Here is a 19,438-nt window from a genome sequence, read left to right as displayed (position 1 = left end):
AATAGTTATACAACTTTGGGTACCATTTTAATTTACATTAAAATGTCCTCTCCTGCTCTAATTACACCAAAGAAAAGAAATTTAAACTTGATTAATTTTATAGATTCACGATAAAATTGCTGATGAATATATCAGAGGTTATAAATTGTAACTAAAGCTAAATATACTGAAAGTCTTACTATCGCTTATATATAATTTGTTTTCTTTTAAGATTAATTTTAAACACTTTAAATCAGGATGGAAAGGGTCATTGGTTGGAATATCAGTAGTACTGATAATATTGGCATGTTTAGCTGGATTTTTATTGCTGTACACAAACAAGAAGCAGTCAAATCACCATAGAATTTTACCAACCAAGGTTAGCTTATTAGTATGATCTTAAATACAAGTCATATGTATAACAAACTCAAATATTTCTTTTTTATTTAGAGTAGTTTTGAGTCAACCTATCGTGGTTGTGGTCTACCAAATCAACCACTTGTAACCAGAAAACATATTAGCTCCAAGAAAGTTGTGGCATTCCAAGGTGTTGCTCCATCGCCAATGGTCAGGAACAAAGAATTCTTCAGGTAATTTATTGATTTTCTTGATTCATTATATCATATTATATAAAGTAGAAGATTTTTTTTGTCTGAAGGGAAGGGTTTTGCTCACAACCAAACACATATTGGTCTCTTTACAGTAAGGCTATTTATATATCCAGGGAAGGTTTTAACTATTTTTGGGTAGGGTACACTCGCCCCCTAAAGATAAATCACCCCTACAAAAAAATGATCCCCCCTACAAAAAAATATATTTTTACTTTTTATTTATGTAGCCGCTAAATAAAAAAGTCTTTATTTGATTTCATCTAAAAGTCAACTTTATATGCACAATCTATAAACAATGAAATAATTGCAGAACAATGGAACAGGAAAATCCTCCAATAGTGCCAACTAGAAATGAACAAGCAACATCCCCACAAACCCAAGAAAACAATAAAAATGTTGGTATTTTAGACGTCATTATACTACAAATAAACAAAAAAAAACTAATATGTTCATTCACCTTTGCAACAAAATAAGGAGTCACCAGTACAGTTACTCCGGGTAGGGAGGGAGGGGACATTGGACTTTTAATTACAACGGTACCCAAAGTTTAATAAACACAATAGATTATTTGTTGGCTGAATTTTTTTTGTACATTTATTTAATACATATTAGTTGGCTCAAAGTAGTAGTGTCTAGACCTTTTAACCATTAATTTTCATGTCAATAAAAGGTAATTTTGTTAATCAACAGTAGGGATGTCTGTCTATCAATTTACCATCTTATCTTATCCCTTAAGATTCCCGGGTTTCTTAATGATATGAATCAATCAATTCTGCTACATTTATAGGAGTTCTTATCCTTTAATCTGCCCTGGGATCCTTACCAGGATGAAGAGGATGTTGCTAAAGTGTATGGAGAGGAAGGTTATGGAACCCCCCAGGTATACTGTTCTTTGAAAAGGGGGGGGGGGGATATAAAAAATAAAAGGCAGCTAATAGGACTTCAAATAATTTCTTTTAACTATAACGTATTTAAACTTTAATCAGAGGTGAATTCTTTAAAAAAAACTTTTGCCTCACTAAAATCAGTTTGCCTCACTAAAATCTTAGTGAGGCAAAATTATCCCCTCTAAATTTTTGGCGAGCCTCACTGATTTTAGTGAGGCAAAAGTTTTTTAAGAATTTACCTCTGATCTTTTTTCTTAGATTTCACTGTCCAGTCTGTGCACTATTCCAGAAGATCAAGTAGCTATTTTTCCAGGAATGTAAACTTAATTCAACAGATAAGAATAGTTACCAACTTACCATTACCTCGTAATTAATTTATTTTATTATTCTTGGAAAATTGTCTTTAATATGATGCTGTACATGATTTTTCAGTATGGCTGGATATCAGTTCTAATCCAGCAGATTACAATGATTTCGAAGCCATACTAGAAAATATTAATTTTAAGAAGTTGAAAATCTGACGTACAATAGTATTTTTAAATTTTCAATAGCAAACTAAACATATGTACAGTAATTGATATAACACTGTTAAATATTTACATGAACTGCAGAAATAAAACTAGCAAGACCATCATCAAGTCTTCAACAAATAGTAGATCAGTCCAAAGACATCAGTCATGAAGATGAGTTTGAAATTGTTGAAATAGTTGAAAATGTTAAGGAGTATAAAACTGAAGACAGGCAAATTGGTGTATTTTAAACTTAATAACAAACTATAAATGCAAAACTTCTTCTGTCCCATTAGATTTTTTATTGTTATGATAACAATGCTATCTGATAAAACTCATTATACATTGATACAAAGTGCCTAAAGTTACCAGGTTTTAAAGTTTGTTTTAAGAGGAGGCAGGATTTTTGTGTCTCTAAATATCAGAAGATCTTACCCTAAAATGTAATGCCAACTTTTATTGCTTTTTACCTCCAACCAAATAAGACAACGCCCTTCGAATTTCGCAACCCCCATCCAACCAAAATTTTCTTTTAAATATAAAATCTTATCTGACATAACTCATAATTGTCTACAGATTTTTTTCTAATAAAGGTGAGAGCCCATGCAAGACCTATCAAGTTTATGCAAGGATTTAAGCACAACAAAAATCATGGAATAGACACAGTGAGTTAAGTGCAGATGTTCAGTTGTCATAACAAAGAAAAGAAAGAGAATATGCAAAAGGTTTATGTTTTTTAAAGCATGGCAGACAGACGGACGAACAAAAGAATAAGTCATAGAAATCTTTACTAAAATTTTCAGCTGTTACATATTCCCCAAAGCATTAAGGACAGGCGCGGACATAGTGAATTATAGAGTACCTTTAGGATTGTGGTTGTTTCGGTAGTCTAAAATAGGTTTAAGTGTGAGCACAATGAAAATGTTTTGATCATAAGCAAAAATTTTATAGGATTGTATATTAAGTCCAACTTTCTGTATTTACCTACCTAAAGGTGACTAAACCAACCCCAAATAAAAGCGAGTGATGTTAAGCACCTTTCAGTAGTGGTATTTGATTTTATTGGTTATTGAATCAACTAGGTTCAGATTATCAATATAGTGAAATTAACCAAATTCAAATAATGAGCAATCTTTATCAAAGATTGGTATCATATGTTTTGTTGAGTTTAAACCGGTAGTTTGAAATACATGTATTCCTTCCATAAAACATGGCTTAAAATCACTTGCTATCGTTAGTGAATCCCTTAAACTTAACATACTGCAAATCTAACATCTTATTAAAAACGAAGCTTTTCTATAATTAGGGTTGGTCAGTCCGTCCGTAACGGATAGCTTTTATCGTTAATTTAGGCATGTTAGAATTGTCCTTTCGATTTCAAACTTTGCATGATGATTCCTGTATTATTTAGGTACGATTAAGAAAGATTAGCAACTCTATAATCGTTACCAGAATGTCCGTACGTCCATTCTAAACATGTTGATTTTATTACTTTTTTAACAACAATTTTTTATTTGATAAAATCATCCGATTGATCTGATTTTGGATTACTGATTTCTATTACAATAAGATACAATATTTTGAGCGACGCATCTCTGTTTTTATATAATTTATTTCGAGTTAAACATGAAACAAACTATGAATTTATGTATTTTTAAATGTTTATAATAAATAAATTACAAATTAATGAATATAAATCAAGTAAATTTGTCATCTTTATAATGTCCAAAAAATGTCAGTATGTTCTTAAACAGAATTCTGTAAGTTAGAAGTTTTGTAACAAATTTAGGTATAATTTTGTCAAAACTCATATATTCAAATTTGGTATCTTCAGTTCTGACACTCTACAAGGGTTAATGTTAGTCTGTCATACCGTTTCAGAGCTTCGCTTTTATGGGTGTTGTCATCCTTGTTTTAAAATTATTAATTATAGATTTATGGCTCAATTTCAGACTTTTAGCACATAAAATATCCATTAGTATATACCTATACAATAAAAATACACCCATAGACTAGAAGTTCAAATACACCTCTTATGTCCAGAGGATTTCTAAAACCAAGAGAAATAACAACTCAACGAGGACCTGAAAGCTGGGTATGAAAATTATATGTATGTACGGTAAAAATAATGTAAGAATTTGTTTTATTAAACATGTCTTTGGTTCAACAAACACTAACAGTCCTCAACAAAGGGAGTTCTTGTATTGGTCAATCCTTTAAAATTAAATATGTACCTAATGTACATTCAATAAAATCATAAGTAAATTGCTAACATGTCATTACAATTAAATAGACCCAAAATTTAAATATCCTTGCTGAAAAATTCCTAATATTTGTATCTAATATACATGTTTTTATAGGAATCTCTGCTCTGTGTTCAACTTAAAATAATGAGAAGATACTTTTGTTAACAATTTGTAAATAAAAATATATAATGTAACAGATAAATTAAAATGTTTTTATCTCTCAATTTGATATTTTTGGTTGGCTCTATAAAGAGCCGTTTTCTGCTGTCGGTCAAAGTCAATAAGCTTAAGCACGTTCACCACGGATTCTCCTGGCGAGCTGGATGTCCTTGGGCATGATGGTAACTCTCTTGGCGTGGATGGCGCACAGGTTGGTGTCCTCAAAGAGACCAACCAGGTAGGCCTCGCTAGCCTCCTGCAGAGCCATGACAGCGCTGGACTGGAATCTCAGGTCAGTCTTGAAGTCCTGGGCGATTTCTCTGACCAGACGCTGGAAGGGAAGCTTGCGGATCAGAAGCTCAGTGGATTTCTGGTAACGTCTGATCTCACGGAGAGCAACGGTACCGGGCCTGTATCTGTGAGGTTTCTTAACTCCTCCGGTGGCGGGGGCAGATTTTCTGGCAGCCTTGGTGGCGAGCTGTTTGCGGGGAGCCTTTCCTCCGGTAGATTTACGGGCAGTTTGCTTGGTACGAGCCATGATGAATGCTGAAATTCAACTTAGTTCCGAACACTTACATTTCATTATTTATAGTCTAAAACACAGTTATAAAAGTTGGTGAAGAGTAATGAAACACATCATAAAAGAGAAGGTATGTTGATGTATAGAAATGAGATATCACCCGAACAAAGGGGGTGTAGTTATTCTTAAGGGGGAATCTTTAAAAAGGGTGGGTGGGTTAAAGTAAAAGTGGGTGGGAACTTAACATGAAATAGCGTCTACGTTAAAACAATGTTTGGATGTATGAGTAGCTAGGGCCAGGTTAAAAATGCCGTACAGTCACGTACTATAGTTACAGGGCAGATGTTTTAACTAAAAGGGAAAATTCAAACATTAAGGAAAGCCTAACATACTACCTACCTACCTACTATCAGGAAACTTAAATCCCAACGGTTTTTCCTATTAAACAATAACAAAGGGCGGGCTTTCTTAAAATATACTTTTTAAAGAAAGAGAAGATAAAGGGGGGGGGTAAAATGTGGTGACTCGTCACACGACATACCAGCAATTTTATTTTGGGTGCTACTCCCTTAGTTTTAGAGATAATTGGATGAAATCTTTTGGGCTGGGTCACTAATTATCCCAACTATTGGTATCTTTCAAAAAAAACGGCGGCGGGACCGCCGCTCCCGCCGCCCGCCGCCGTTTTCCGCCGCCACCAAAAAAAATTTTTTTATTGCATTTCTCGCCGAATTAGGCAATTTGGAATCATTTGAGACCATGTTATTTTTTTCAAAAATTTTTCCCCTTACAAGCAACCCTGCGGGGGGACTTAGTCATTTTTTTCAAATTCTCGTTTATCAAGGTATATTTAAATACAGTAATTTTCTTGTGATTTTAAAGATATTGAAACAAAATCTTTTTAGGTTGGTAAGTAAAAAATATTTGAATTAAGAAAACGGCGGCGGGACCGCCGCTCCCGCCGTCCCCCCGCAGGGTTGCTTGTAAGGGGAAACATTTTTGAAAAAAATAACATGGTCCCAAATGATTTCAAATTGCCTAATTCGGCGAGAAATGCAATAAAAAAATTTTTTTGGTGGCGGCGGAAAACGGCGGCGGACGGCGGGAGCGGCGGTCCCGCCACCGTTTTCTTAATTCAAATATTTTTTACTTACCAACCTAAAAAGATTTTGTTTCAATATCTTTAAAAGCACAGGAGTAGCACTGTATTTAAGATATACCTTGATAAACGAGAATTTGAAAAAAATGACTAAGTCCCCCCGCAGGGTTGCTTCAAAGGGGAAAAATTTTTGAAAAAAATAACATGGTCTCAAATGATTCCAAATTGCCTAATTCGGCGAGAAATGCAATAAAAAAAATTTTTTTGGTGGCGGCGGAAAACGGCGGCGGGCGGCGGGAGCGGCGGTCCCGCCGCCGTTTTTTTTGAAAGATACCAATAGTTGGGGTAATTAGTGACCCAGCCCAAAAGATTTCATCCAATTATCTCTAAAACTAAGGGAGTAGCACCCAAAATAAAATTGCTGGTATGTCGTGTGACGAGTCACCACATTTTACCCCCCCCCTTTATTATTAATTTAAATTAAAACTAGGTATATAATATATATAGAGGATTTATAGATTTAATAGGAAGTGCGTTAAGTAATAATTTTAACTCAACACAACTAGTATTAACTGATAAAAACTTAAATTCTTTGTAAAGAATAAATACTCCTAATATGATAATATATGTATATCATATGTATAATATAGCATATATTCAGAAATGAAACTTTCCGAAACATTATTGTATCTATGAAACTTCTAAGCAAATTAATTCGCCTGTATTAAGAAATATTTCATTGAATATATTTGATGATTTGCTACTTGGCAAAGCAAATCTTCAAAGGGGGGGGGGGGGGGAAATGTGGTGACTCGTGCCACGACATACCAGCAATTTTATTTTGGGTGCTACTCCCTTAGTTTTAGAGATAATTGGATGAAATCTTTTGGGCTGGGTCAGTAATTACCCCAACTAGAGGTATCTTTTAAAAAAAACGGCGGCGGGACCGCCGCTCCCGCCGCCCGCCGCCGTTTTCCGCCGCCACCAAAAAAAAAATTTTTTTTGCATTTCTCGCCGAATTAGGCAATTTGGAATCATTTGAGACCATGTTATTTTTTTCAAAAATTTTTCCCCTTACAAGCAACCCTGCGGGGGGACTTAGTCATTTTTTTCAAATTCTCGTATATCAAGGTATATCTTAAATTCAGTACTTCTCCTGTGATTTTGAAGATATTAAAACAAAATCTTTTTAGGTTGGTAAGTAAAAAATATTTGAATTAAGAAAACGGCGGCAGGACCGCCGGGACCGCCGCTCCCACCGTCCGCCGCCGTTTTCCGCCGCCAACAAAAAATTTTTTTTTGCATTTCTCGCCGAATTAGGCAATTTGGAATCATTTGAGACCATGTTTTTTTTTCTCAAAAATTTTTCCCCTTACAAGCAGCCCTGCGGGGGGACTAAGTCATTTTTTTCAAATTCTCGTATATCAAGGTATATCTTAAATTCAGTGCTTCTCCTGTGATTTTGAAGATATTGAAACAAAATCTTTTTAGGTTGGTAAGTAAAAAATATTTAAATGAAGGAAACGGCGGCGGGACCGGCGGGACCGCCGTCGTTTTCCGCCGCCAAATTTTTTTTTTTTTGCATTTCTCGCCAAATTAGGCAATTTGGAATCATTTGAGACCATGTTATTTTTTTCAAAAATTTTTCCCCTTACAAGCAGCCCTGCGGGGGGACTTAGTCATTTTTTTCAAAATCTCGTATATCAAGGTATATCTTAAATTCAGTACTTCTCCTGTGATTTTGAAGATATTGAAACAAAATCTTTTTTGATGGGTCAGTAATAAATATTTGAATAAAAACGGCGGCGGTACCACCGCTCCCGACGTTTTCCGCCGCCAATTTTTTTTTGCATTTTCCTCCGCCGTTTTCCGCAGCCGTACCTCTGCCATTAGTTACTGACCTACCTAAAAATATTTTATTTCAATATCTTTTAAATCACAGGAGTACCTACCACTGAATTTAAGATATTTTTTGTTGGCGGCGGAAAACGGCGGCGGACGGCGGGAGCGGCGGTCCCGCCGCCGTTTTCTTAATTCAAATATTTTTTACTTACCAACCTAAAAAGATTTTGTTTCAATATCTTCAAAATCACAGGAGAAGTACCTACTGTATTTAAGATATACCTTAATATACGAGATTTTGAAAAAAATGACCAAGTCCCCCCGCAGAGCATTGTAAAGGGAAAATTTTTTGAAAAAAATAACATGGTCTCAAATGATTCCAAATTGCCTAATTCGGCGAGAAATGCAAAAAAAAATTTTTTTTGTTGGCGGCGGAAAACGGCGGCGGACGGCGGTCCGGCCGCCGTTTTCTTCATTCAAATATTTTTTACTTACCAACCTAAAAAGATTTTGTTTCAATATCTTTAAAATCACAGGAGAAGTACTGAATTTAAGATATACCTTGATATACGAGAATTTGAAAAAAATGACTAAGTCCTCTCGCAGGGCTGCTTGTAAGGGGAAAAATTTTTGAAAAAAATAACATGGTCTCAAATGATTCCAAATTGCCTACTTCGGCGAGAAAGGCAAAAAAAAATTTTTTTGTCGGCGGACGGCGGGAGCGGCGGTCCCGCCGGTCCTGCCGCCGTTTTCTTAATTCAAATATTTTTTACTTACCAACCTAAAAAGATTTTGTCTTAATATCTTCAAAATCACAGGAGAAGTACTGTATTTAAGATATACCTTGATATACGAGAATGATTCCAAATTGCCTAATTCGGCGAGAAATGCAAAAAAAATTTTTTTTTTGGTGGCGGCGGAAAACGGCGGTGGGCGGCGGGAGCGGCGGTCCCGCCGCCGTTTTTTTTGAAAGATACCTCTAGTTGGGGTAATTTCTGACCCAGCCCAAAAGATTTCATCCAATTATCTCTAAAACTAAGGGAGTAGCACCCAAAATAAAATTGCTGGAATGTCGTGGCACGAGTCACCACATTTTCCCCCCCCCCCTTTCATTTTAAAGGTTTACCTGTATATTTGAAGAACAAAGTTTAGAAAGATATAAACCCATTTAATTTACTGCAATTGTAAGTTATTCAAATAAATCTGACCTTATTGATAAATGTATATAAATAATCATTAGATAGTTTTTATGGATCTATCCGTTTCACACAATCTATCTTTATTTTGTTAAATACACTTATATAAAAGGAAAACATACGTTATTTAACATTAAAACTTCAAGAATAAATAAAATCAGTTTTGCATTTTTCTAAATATATCTATAATACAAATTAGCTTGATGTCTTTCCGTCTGTCTGTCTGACTGTCTGACCGTCTGTCTGTCTGTCCCTTAAGATCTCGGTAACCACTGAACCGATCAGATTCTACTCTTCAGGGAATATACCTACTGGTCCTGTGGTGGTTTTAGGCTATTTTCTTGGGGGGTGGGACACCCCCAACCCCTCCAAAAATAAAAAAATCCAACCCCCCAAATTTTTTTTTACATTTTTTGTAAAATCTCAGTAACTGCTGATAAAATTGGGCTCTACCCTTCTGGGAATATACCTACTGGTCCTCTGGTAGTTTTAAGCTATTTTCTTGGGGGGTGGGACACCCCAATCCCCCCTAAAATAAAAAAAAACCCACTTCCAAAATTTTTTTTTTAAAATTTTTTAAAAAACCAGTAATTGGGGTGGGAGAACCCCACTGCAACATGGGGTGAAGCCCCCATGAATCCCCCCCCCCTCCCAAAAAAAATCAATATATTTTTTTTTTAATTTTAATTTTTGTGTATGCGAACAACCTAGGTCAATTTTTTACGAATTGAAATTTTTGTGTATACGGCAAACAACCTGGGTTTAATTTGTACAAATTAAAATTTTTGTGCTTAAAGCGCACAACCTGGGTTTAATTTTACCACAGAGTAATTAAACAAAGAATAATTTTTTGAATATTTCTATTAAGGAGGGTTTACTTCAGAAACTATATAGGGCGAAGCCCCTAGAGGCTAGGGGCGAAGCCGCTAGTATAAAGATATCATAAAGACGTTTTCAATGGTTTCAGAAATTTCCCGGGTCTTTTATTGTTGTATCTTCTACATTTACAAGTTCCGTTTTTCTTGATATATCAAGGATTCTACAAAACATTTCTATTATATCGAAGAATACAAAATTATACAGTTCCAGAAATTTTAAATTACCTATAGAAGATTTAGTTAGAATAAATAGATATGGTGTAATTTATTGATTTTAAATAAAACATAGGTATTTTATCCCAATAAAAATGAAAGATCTAAGAAAAAGAATTTTCTTTGAAAACTTAGAAAAAACTTGTATTGAATTATGGTAGGTACTCATTTTAAACGTTTTCAACAAAAAAATATAATCCAAAAGATAATTTATCCCACAAATATTAAAGATAACAGATTTATGTCAGTTTTTTGGAATTTCCCTCCTATTTTCTTTTGTTTTGTGATAAAAATAGAACTTAATCCCTCCAAGTCTACACACCCCCACTCTCTCCCTCTCTCCACACACAGAGTTTATCTATGTGGCGCGCATTATACACAATTTTGTTGTAGTGAAGGTTCACCTGCCTCTGTTGTACCGGAACGTTGAGACTAACGTCCAATCAGAGTTCGAGGGATTTGAGCAAATTGACTATAAATATGGTGTGTTGGGGTTCGTCAAGTCAGTTTCATTTTAGAAATAAAACTATCAACATGACCGGAAGAGGCAAGGGTGGAAAAGGACTTGGAAAGGGAGGTGCTAAGAGGCACAGGAAGGTGTTGAGAGATAACATCCAGGGCATTACCAAGCCCGCTATCAGGCGTTTAGCTCGTCGTGGTGGTGTCAAGCGTATCTCTGGCCTCATCTACGAGGAGACCCGTGGTGTTCTGAAGGTTTTCCTTGAGAATGTTATCAGGGATGCTGTCACCTACACTGAACACGCCAAGAGGAAGACTGTCACCGCTATGGATGTTGTCTATGCCCTCAAGAGGCAAGGCCGCACTCTGTACGGATTCGGAGGTTAAACTTACTGCTCATCGGAAACAACAAACGGCTCTTTACAGAGCCAACCATATATATCATTTAAAGAGAATTTCTTGAATATCATAAATTTCAATTTAACGCTGTTTTTAAAATACACGGACTACATTTATTGATCTTAAAATAAATTTTCTCCTATCTTTTTTCAATTATCCCCTTCCTTGCTGGAAAAAAATAGAAGTGGAAAAAATAAATTTGCAGCAGTGGAAAAAATAATTTGTGTAGAATATAAAACATTTTAAGTTTGGTAATAATATTTCCTACAGCATTATTTTTTATTCAATAATATGATAAAATACTGGAAACACAAAATAAAGCTTAAGTACATTTTTGGAATTACCCCTTTATATTTTCATTAATTCATGCTTTGTAAAGTTTTGGTTTAGAAAGTCCAAATTCATTTAGTTTTTAATCTGTTTTCTTGAGAATGAAGAAATACACAGCAGAACCGATATGGTTCTTCTTAAGGGTGTCTGCCATTTAAATAGATTTTTTTTCGCTATAATGTTTCTTTAGGTTGACATTTACTTAATTTATTCAAGCTTAAACTTCATTTAAGTAGCAGAAGTCAGGGACGTCCAGGGGTGGGGGGTGTTATTACCCCTCGAAAGATTTACCCCAAAATACTTATTTTAATACCCCCCCCCAAAAAAAAAAAAATCTCGTTCATAGCCTGAGAAAATCATCTAAAAAACAATTAGACAATTCTCAATAATCCCTAGAAATGGTGGTTTTTAGTCATTCAAGTCCTTTAAGGAAGCACCAAGGAGCCATAGTTCTGATTTAATAAATTTTTGGCCCTTATTCACAAAAAGCTATACAATTAAAATTTGGTGACTCGTGCCACGACATACCAGCAATTTTATTTTGGGTGATACTCCCTTAGTTGCTTTTACGAATGAAAAAAGAATTTAAAAGGGGGGGGGGGGGATTAATATAACCCTCTTGTAATCAATGATTAAATGGCACTTAGAATTCGAATTTCGATCTGAAATTTTGCATGAGTAATCCTTGGTAGGTCTATTTTTCCTAAATCGAACAAAAAGTTGGAATAGTAACGGCTGGCGGCTCAGCCGTTTTGCCCTTTTTTTACTATCATAAGAGCAGATTAGTCACGAAACCTATCTCCACATAATACTTTTTGTCGCTCAAACACCTTATCAAACGGTTCTAGCCGGTAGCTGTTGGTACTAGAAATTTAAAAAATGGTTATTGCTATCATTTAACATAGATTAAACCAAAAATACGTTTTAAAAAGATGATTCCTGCGTAATTAATGATGAATTTGACCTGGAAATAGGCAGGAAAACAGCTAAACGGCTGAGCCGCCAGCCGTTACTTTTTCAGCTTTTTGTTCGGATTAGGGAAAATAGACCTACCAAGGATTACTCATGAAAAATTTCAGATCGAAATTCGGATTCTAAGTGCCATTTAATCATTGATTACGAGATGGTTGCATTAAATACAGGGGTGTATATTCTGCACAAGATTTATTTTTTTTCCCCTGCTACAAATTTTTTTTATTTTTTTCCCCCCTAGATTTTTCTTTAAAAGTAGGGGGGAAAATAGAAAAATATTTAAAGAACTCTATATTTTATTTATTTTATCCCTCCTACCACACATTTTTTTAGTTTTTTTAACCAAGGAGGGGGGCGAAATGGAAAAAATGTTTTCAGTTTTCTTAATTTTTACATTTTTTCCCCCTCCAACCACTTATTTTTTATCCCCCCCCCCCCCCCCCTGAGCCGGGGATCCCATGCAGAACATACACCCCTGATTAAATATGAAAAATAAAATATAATATAATAGAACCATCTAGGTATTGAATATGAATATGCAAAGGCTTCACCTAAGACCTATATGAAGAACCCTATAAATTAAAATGACAAAAATATCACATAGATACAAAGTTTGTGGTCGTTCTTTCCATTTAGTTTGGTATCTTTGAAAAAAACGGCGGCGGGACTGCATTCGCATTTCTCGCCGAATTAGGTAATTTGGAATCATTCAGGCCATGTCATTTTTTTTTCAAAAAAATTTCCCCTTTACAAGCAACCCTTTGGGGGGACATTTTTTTTCAAATTCTCGTTAACCAAGGTATATCTTAAATTCAGTGCTTCTCCTGTACTTTATACTGACCTACCTAAAAAGATTTTGTTTCAATTACTTGCATTGAATTAAAGATATACCTTGAAAAACGATAATTTGAAAAATAAGTCTTCCCACAGGGTTGCTTTTAAGGTGAAATTTTTTTGGAAAAAATAACATGGTCTCAAATGATTCCAAAAATGTTTTTTTGAAAGATACCAGAACTTAATTAATGAGACAATCAAAAAGATTTACCCATCTCATCATCTCCAAAACTAAGGGAGTCGTAAATTACGTAGGAATCAACTTTTTGAAACATATTTTTGCTTTAGATCCTGTGAAATGATACAAAAAAAAATTTCTAGATTTCTAGTACAAGCAACTACAGGCTAGAACCGTTTGAAAACGTTTTGAAGCGGAAAAGAGTACTAAGTGCAGATAAGTTTCGTGATGTATTTGCATTAAAAATAGCAAAAAAAATGGCTAAACGGCTGGGCCGCCAGCCGTTACTTTTTGTTCGATTTAGGGAAAAAACCTACCAAGGATTTTTCATGCAAAATTTCAGACCGAAATTCGAATTCTAAGTGCCATTTATGAAATGATTACGAGATGGTTGCATTACCCCCCGGCCCCCTTAACTTAGTAATGACATGTATTCAAGAACGATATCATTAGATAAGTACCTAAGGGATAGAAATTGTAATAATATTTAAAGTTTTGTAAAAAGGAATGGAGACTTAGACAGAGGGTAAAAATAAGTGAAATAAATAGGTATATTAAGTTATTTAAGAATCTCTTTATATGATAAATATGGTTGGTCCTGTATAGGACCGTTTTCCTTTGGGCAGAAGTTCAATTTACTTGGAGCTAGTGTACTTGGTAACAGCCTTGGTTCCCTCAGAGACGGCGTGCTTGGCCAACTCTCCGGGCAGGAGAAGCCTGACAGCAGTCTGGATCTCTCTGGAGGTGATGGTGGACCTCTTGTTGTAGTGAGCCAAACGGGAAGCCTCAGCGGCAATACGCTCAAAGATGTCGTTGACAAAAGAATTCATAATGCTCATGGCCTTGCTGGAGACACCAGTGTCAGGGTGCACCTGCTTCAACACCTTGTAGATGTAGATAGCATAGGACTCCTTCCTTCTCAGCTTCTTCTTCTTCTTGTCTCCCTTGGCAATGGCCTTCTGGGCCTTGCCGGACTTCTTAGCAGCCTTTCCTGAAACCTTGGGAGGCATGGTGATGTAGATATCAGATGAATCTGGGTAATGACAGAAATCTCCTCTGATTTATACTCCCTCTGTGTTCAAACTCCTAGGAAAAAATTACCGCCTACTTCAACATTGCTTTGTTATCTTCAATGTAGTTGAGGCAGGTGAAAGTTTTGAAACTGCGTCAGGCTGTATCTAGTGAGGGACGCAGATGAGCGTCCTGCGTTGTTGTACTGGCACGACCAAACCCTTGCGTACAGGCATTGTGTAGCGTAGTAAAATTTTCCATAACAGATAAACTATTTGGGGGTGAGAACAAATTTTTTTCTCCAAATAATATTGTCAAAATGAAAACAAAACGTAGTGTTTAAATAAATGATTTTTATGAATAATTGACGGAAAAGCTGGATAAAAACACCTGTCGGAATTGTCTTCTTAACGAATCAACAGTATGCTGTTTTAAGAATTCAATTTTAATGACATTGATTCTAAAATGACAAAAAAATCTAGTTTAATTTTTAACATAGGATGTAATTCTTAAAAATCAAGGTAGTAATTATAAAGATTTCTTTAGATCTCGCTAATCACAGAACCGACAGTTATCATTTATAAAAAAAAAATATTTAGATATGTACTTCCCCCTCAGAGAAAATAAATATATTTTTTTAAGATATCTTAAAATTTTGATACATTTTTTCCATAAAAATAGAATTCTTAGGTAGGTATGGGTTAAAGAATTTAAAGTTTTGTCTTAATATACTATATCAAACATATTTTAAAAACAAAAAAGTTTGTTCTCACTTAGTCCTTAAGTATTCTGTGTAGGGGGATACTAGTTTGTCCCTTTAAATTTGAAATGGCTTGGCTTGGGTTCAAATCAGTCTCTTTCGTTGTTATCTTTATTCTTTTACCGCCAAATTCCCACTTATAATTTGTATCTAAAAAAAGAAATCTTTTATTTAACTGAAAATTTAAAAGATTTATAAAAATGTTCAAAATCTAAACGTTAAAAAAGTTAAGATTTGTAAAGAAAATACATAAACCTAGCATCTAGGAGCTCTGTATTGAGAGAGAAACGGCAGAAAGATAGCATAAAACTATCACAAGACTAAAATTTATCATAGAAAAACAAAAGGCACCTAGAACTTTATATAAATAGGATTTTTAAAAGTATTCGTTTTCTTTTAACTTAAATCAATCATAAATTACAGTTTTTTTTTCAATCAAAAGTACTATAAAAATTACAGCACTCAACATTTTATTAGCTAAAAATTGTGTGTTCAGCCAAAAAATACTGCCAAATATCTATATATTTTTTACCCAAATACTCTGAAACCCTACAACTTTTAACTTAATATTTTTTTATTTTCTTCATCTTAAGGAGAAAGTTGTATAAAGAACATTTGACGAGTTTTGCTACTTGAACAATGACATTCTGCATCTCCGATCCTTCAAATGTTCATCTTGATTAGGTTATTTAATAAAGATGGTTAAAAGGAAAATTAGCATTTTCTCGTATTCATTCGAAACCGAATATCTGGTGGGCGTGGCTTACAACCGGTAATCTAACCAGTTTTCTACAAATATTACAATTTACAATCATAAGATAATCCGCGGAAAGCTGTTTATAATACGATTCGAGTAATAACTATTATCACACGGTGTTTGAATAATAAGAATGGTGCAATTAGTGATCATTTTAGTTGCCATTACAGAAGAAAATATTGTTGGCTTAAACTGCGAATAAATCATGTCTTAGTCTTACCTAAAAAGATGATTTTGCAAAATTACGTCCCAATTAATTGATGAATATTCTGCCCACCAATGAGCATATATTCTATAGGTATGTTATGGTCCGTCGGTATTTCTGTAGTGTTATAGAGGATTTTTTATCGTCTGCTATTAAAGATATTCATTTGATATTTCACTTTTAGATTTTCTTGGAAAAATATTATCTACTCAACAAATCACTTTCTTCGTCCGGGTAGATTTTAATATTTTGTGTGAAGATTTCCATCACAGATGAGCAATAATAAATTTACCCTATCATATGATAGGTTTGGTAAAATGTTTTTTTTACAAGCTTTGCTACATTGGATGTTGTTATTCTTGATATTTTCCTACCTTTTAGTGTAGAACTCTTGATCCTACAAAAGAAAAAAAAATGATATTTAAGGACATTTAAAACCAAATATATTAGTTTCCCAATCTAAAAAAACAATACACTGTCGTTTTAAATCATTCTTTATTTGTCTTTTTTCTAAAATTATCATTTTCAGGTAATCTGAAATATTGTATTTTTGATTAGATAATATAGATAAGCACAATTGTAAAGTAAATAAACATAACATTTATATCTTTGCAAAGGTAGTGAGTTAATATTGTATGAAACATTAAAATTATGAAAAAGTAGACAGAAATTTATCTTATTTTTATGGATACTTGTATAAATCTTTCAATTAAATGTTTCTGTTTACATCTTTAAGTCTGAATATAAAGTTTTTATCATAAAATGAGGTCTAACATGAGGAGTCCTAAAAACAATAAGAAGTATTTAACTCCAAAATCCGCAAGCCCATTAAAATCAAGCCATAGTACGTTTATAAGTCTTTATCAACTTGACTTTGAAATGATGATTCCTTGAACAATAAAGTGCATTAATATGAGATAAGCATATCTACATTTAAGTCTTAAAATAAATGTTTAGAAATCTAAAAATCCGTTAAAATATATTTTATCAATATATGTTCTTTGTTAAATTTCCCGGCTAAAGGCAGGTGAAAGTTTAAGTGGGAGGGAAACTATGTATTGCGTCCATTATGTGCACGCACGGTACTGCACGGATACTGTGATGGGGCGCACAAACGGATTAGGGGTAATTTAGGCAGAAATAGAGTAGGCAAAAATGGAGAATAAGATATTTTCTGGGTAAAGAGAAGGTAATTTTAAAGAAAAATATAGCTTAGAATCTAGGCTGGGTATAAATGCGGCCTTAAATTGTCTAAAATTCAGTTTGTATTTTTACCAAACACTAATCTATTCATCATGTCTGGACGCGGAAAGGGTGGTAAAGTCAAGGGAAAGGCAAAGAGCCGTTCAAGCAGAGCTGGTCTGCAGTTCCCCGTTGGACGTATCCATCGTCTGCTGAGGAAGGGAAACTACGCTGAGCGTGTTGGAGCTGGTGCCCCAGTCTACATGGCTGCTGTCATGGAATACTTGGCCGCTGAGGTTCTTGAGTTGGCTGGTAATGCCGCCAGAGACAACAAGAAGACCAGAATCATCCCTAGACATCTCCAGCTCGCCATCCGTAATGACGAGGAATTGAATAAGCTGTTGAGCGGTGTCACCATTGCCCAGGGTGGTGTCCTCCCCAACATCCAGGCTGTTCTCCTCCCCAAGAAGTCTGAGAAGACCAAGGCTTAAAAAGTTGACCGAACCTGCTACACTACATTGTACCTGAAACGCTCTCTTTAAAGAGAGCAACCAAAATTGTCATATGAGAATTTTCAATTTACCTATAAAACAATAAAACCAACCATCGGAAATCTTTATCCCTACAGGGCATTTAGTTGTAGTTTCTACGATTGAATGATTTATGAATTTAAGCTCCCTACTCCTATACTATTACAGGCTAAGTTTAAGTTAATATCTGTCTATCCGTATAAAATAGGCCATGAAGCTGAGTTAGATATCTGATTTAAATTTTTAAGTGATTTCAAGATTTGCATGGTGATTTCTGTAACCGTTAGTTTCAATTCATAATAATGAATCCTAGGACTATTGGGTATAATGATATCCATGTGAAGCTTCTCTTCAGGAAGAACTTAATCGGTTCCGTGGTTTTAAACCTTAAGCTTCAGATAAAAAACCTGTCTCCTTTATAAAATATGAGAATGTCTTTTGTTTGAACCTCCTTACTGGTGAAGCTTACCTTCATGGAAGTTATCATCCTTGTTTTTAATAAAACTTAATTCGATATTAAAAGTCTTATTATGCAGATGATTCAAACAACTAATTAAGAAATACAAGTTTACAAAATCCATAAAGCGAATTTCTGAAACGGTGGGACAAACGAACATAAACACTCGAGTATCAGAACATAAATGTATAAAAGTAAATTTGTTGAAAAACTAAATAAATACAGTATAATGTTTAAGGTCATACTTACATTTTTAGAACTTGATTATAGAGATGCTTATCATTGTACTTAATTGTCCTAGTATTCCAAAAATCAGATCAATCGGATAATCAAATCATATAAAAACTTGTTGTTAAAAAAAGTTAAAAATCGTCATGTTTAAAATGGACGAACTGACATTCTGACAATGATTATAGAGTTGGTACCCTTCTAAATCGTACCTAACTACTACATGAATCACCATAAAAAGTTTGAAAACGATAGGAAAATATTCTAACATGCCTAATTTAACGAAAAAAGCTATCCGTTCCGGACGAACGGACCGAACCTAATTATAGAAAAGCTTCACTTTTAAAATACTGAGTTTTTACTACGTACGAGCTCTTCAACATTTATTAATATTCCTTTAATTTCAGTTATACTTATAGGAATCATTAAGTTTGAAATTCTAATACTTCTAAGATCAGAACTGTCAATTGAGGACTGAAATAAAGGCAAAAAAGCTTCGCTTTCAAAACGAAGAATGACGAGAAATGTCATAAACGAAGAAAAAAGTATTTTAATTAAGGACAACATATATAATTTTAAAAATAATCCAATTTTACCTGTACATTTTATGGTTCAAGAAGTGACATAAAGTTACATTTTTATGTTTATTGTCTTTTTTTGGCTGGTTTGGATAAGACCTAAAGTCGTTTCAATCCGAAGGGGGAATACCTGGATTTTACTAGTGATCATCTAACTAATATGTAAATATAGAGTATTGCAATTCTAGGCAAACTATTGATATATATCTATCCATTTCAGACTTTTATTTCTTATTTTATATAAGGAATTTTGAAAGATCGCCCATATCCCACCCGCCCTGTAGTGGGCCGGGATAAAATCAATTATAGAAGGGAGGACTTAAGGGAATTTTATTAAATTCCATTTTAGTCTTAATTGCCCAGCCGTATAGCTAATGAAGGAGCGGTCAACTTAGCCTGACCGTGATAAGAGCTATAAG

The 19,438-nt window shown here is 34.4% G+C and overlaps 4 protein-coding genes and 1 long non-coding RNA gene across 6 annotated transcripts; 3 read left to right on the top strand and 2 right to left on the bottom strand.

Annotated features, from left to right (window-relative positions):
• On the top strand, positions 1 to 1,327 carry LOC145313474 (uncharacterized). Of its 2 annotated transcripts, XR_013877342.1 has the most exons (4): positions 1 to 137; positions 237 to 358; positions 430 to 569; positions 901 to 1,327. It is a non-coding gene; the product is annotated as an uncharacterized LOC145313474 (long non-coding RNA). The 2 variants fall into 2 exon arrangements; XR_013877341.1 differs by having other exon boundaries at positions 1 to 358.
• A 2,785-nt stretch (positions 1,328 to 4,112) lies between these two features.
• LOC145313473 (histone H3) lies at positions 4,113 to 4,980 on the bottom strand. The gene has a single exon (XM_080152906.1). It carries the CDS (start codon positions 4,927 to 4,929, stop codon positions 4,519 to 4,521), a length of 411 nt encoding a protein of 136 aa, XP_080009032.1. The 5' UTR covers positions 4,930 to 4,980; the 3' UTR covers positions 4,113 to 4,518.
• Positions 4,981 to 10,650: 5,670 nt separating this feature from the next.
• Positions 10,651 to 11,113, top strand: LOC145315129 (histone H4). Its single transcript, XM_080155178.1, has one exon. The coding sequence runs from the start codon at positions 10,674 to 10,676 to the stop codon at positions 10,983 to 10,985; it is 312 nt and encodes a 103-aa protein (XP_080011304.1). The 5' UTR covers positions 10,651 to 10,673; the 3' UTR covers positions 10,986 to 11,113.
• Positions 11,114 to 13,922: 2,809 nt separating this feature from the next.
• LOC145313472 (histone H2B-like) lies at positions 13,923 to 16,513 on the bottom strand. The gene is made up of 3 exons (XM_080152905.1): positions 16,419 to 16,513; positions 15,096 to 15,232; positions 13,923 to 14,593 (listed from the first exon to the last, which is right to left on the bottom strand). The coding sequence occupies exon 3, from the start codon at positions 14,319 to 14,321 to the stop codon at positions 13,947 to 13,949; it is 375 nt and encodes a 124-aa protein (XP_080009031.1). The 5' UTR covers positions 14,322 to 14,593; positions 15,096 to 15,232; positions 16,419 to 16,513; the 3' UTR covers positions 13,923 to 13,946.
• A 29-nt stretch (positions 16,514 to 16,542) lies between these two features.
• LOC145313471 (histone H2A-like) lies at positions 16,543 to 19,287 on the top strand. Its single transcript, XM_080152904.1, has one exon. It carries the CDS (start codon positions 17,340 to 17,342, stop codon positions 17,715 to 17,717), a length of 378 nt encoding a protein of 125 aa, XP_080009030.1. The 5' UTR covers positions 16,543 to 17,339; the 3' UTR covers positions 17,718 to 19,287.
• Positions 19,288 to 19,438: the final 151 nt, after the last annotated feature.

The sequence above is a fragment of the Acartia tonsa genome, chromosome 3 (assembly GCF_053477335.1).
Source record: "Acartia tonsa isolate MP-2025a chromosome 3, ASM5347733v1, whole genome shotgun sequence".
In the NCBI taxonomy this organism is placed as follows: Eukaryota; Metazoa; Arthropoda; class Copepoda; order Calanoida; family Acartiidae; genus Acartia; species Acartia tonsa.
Note: the sequence above shows the minus strand (reverse complement) of the source record. Positions and strands in the feature narration are given on the sequence as shown.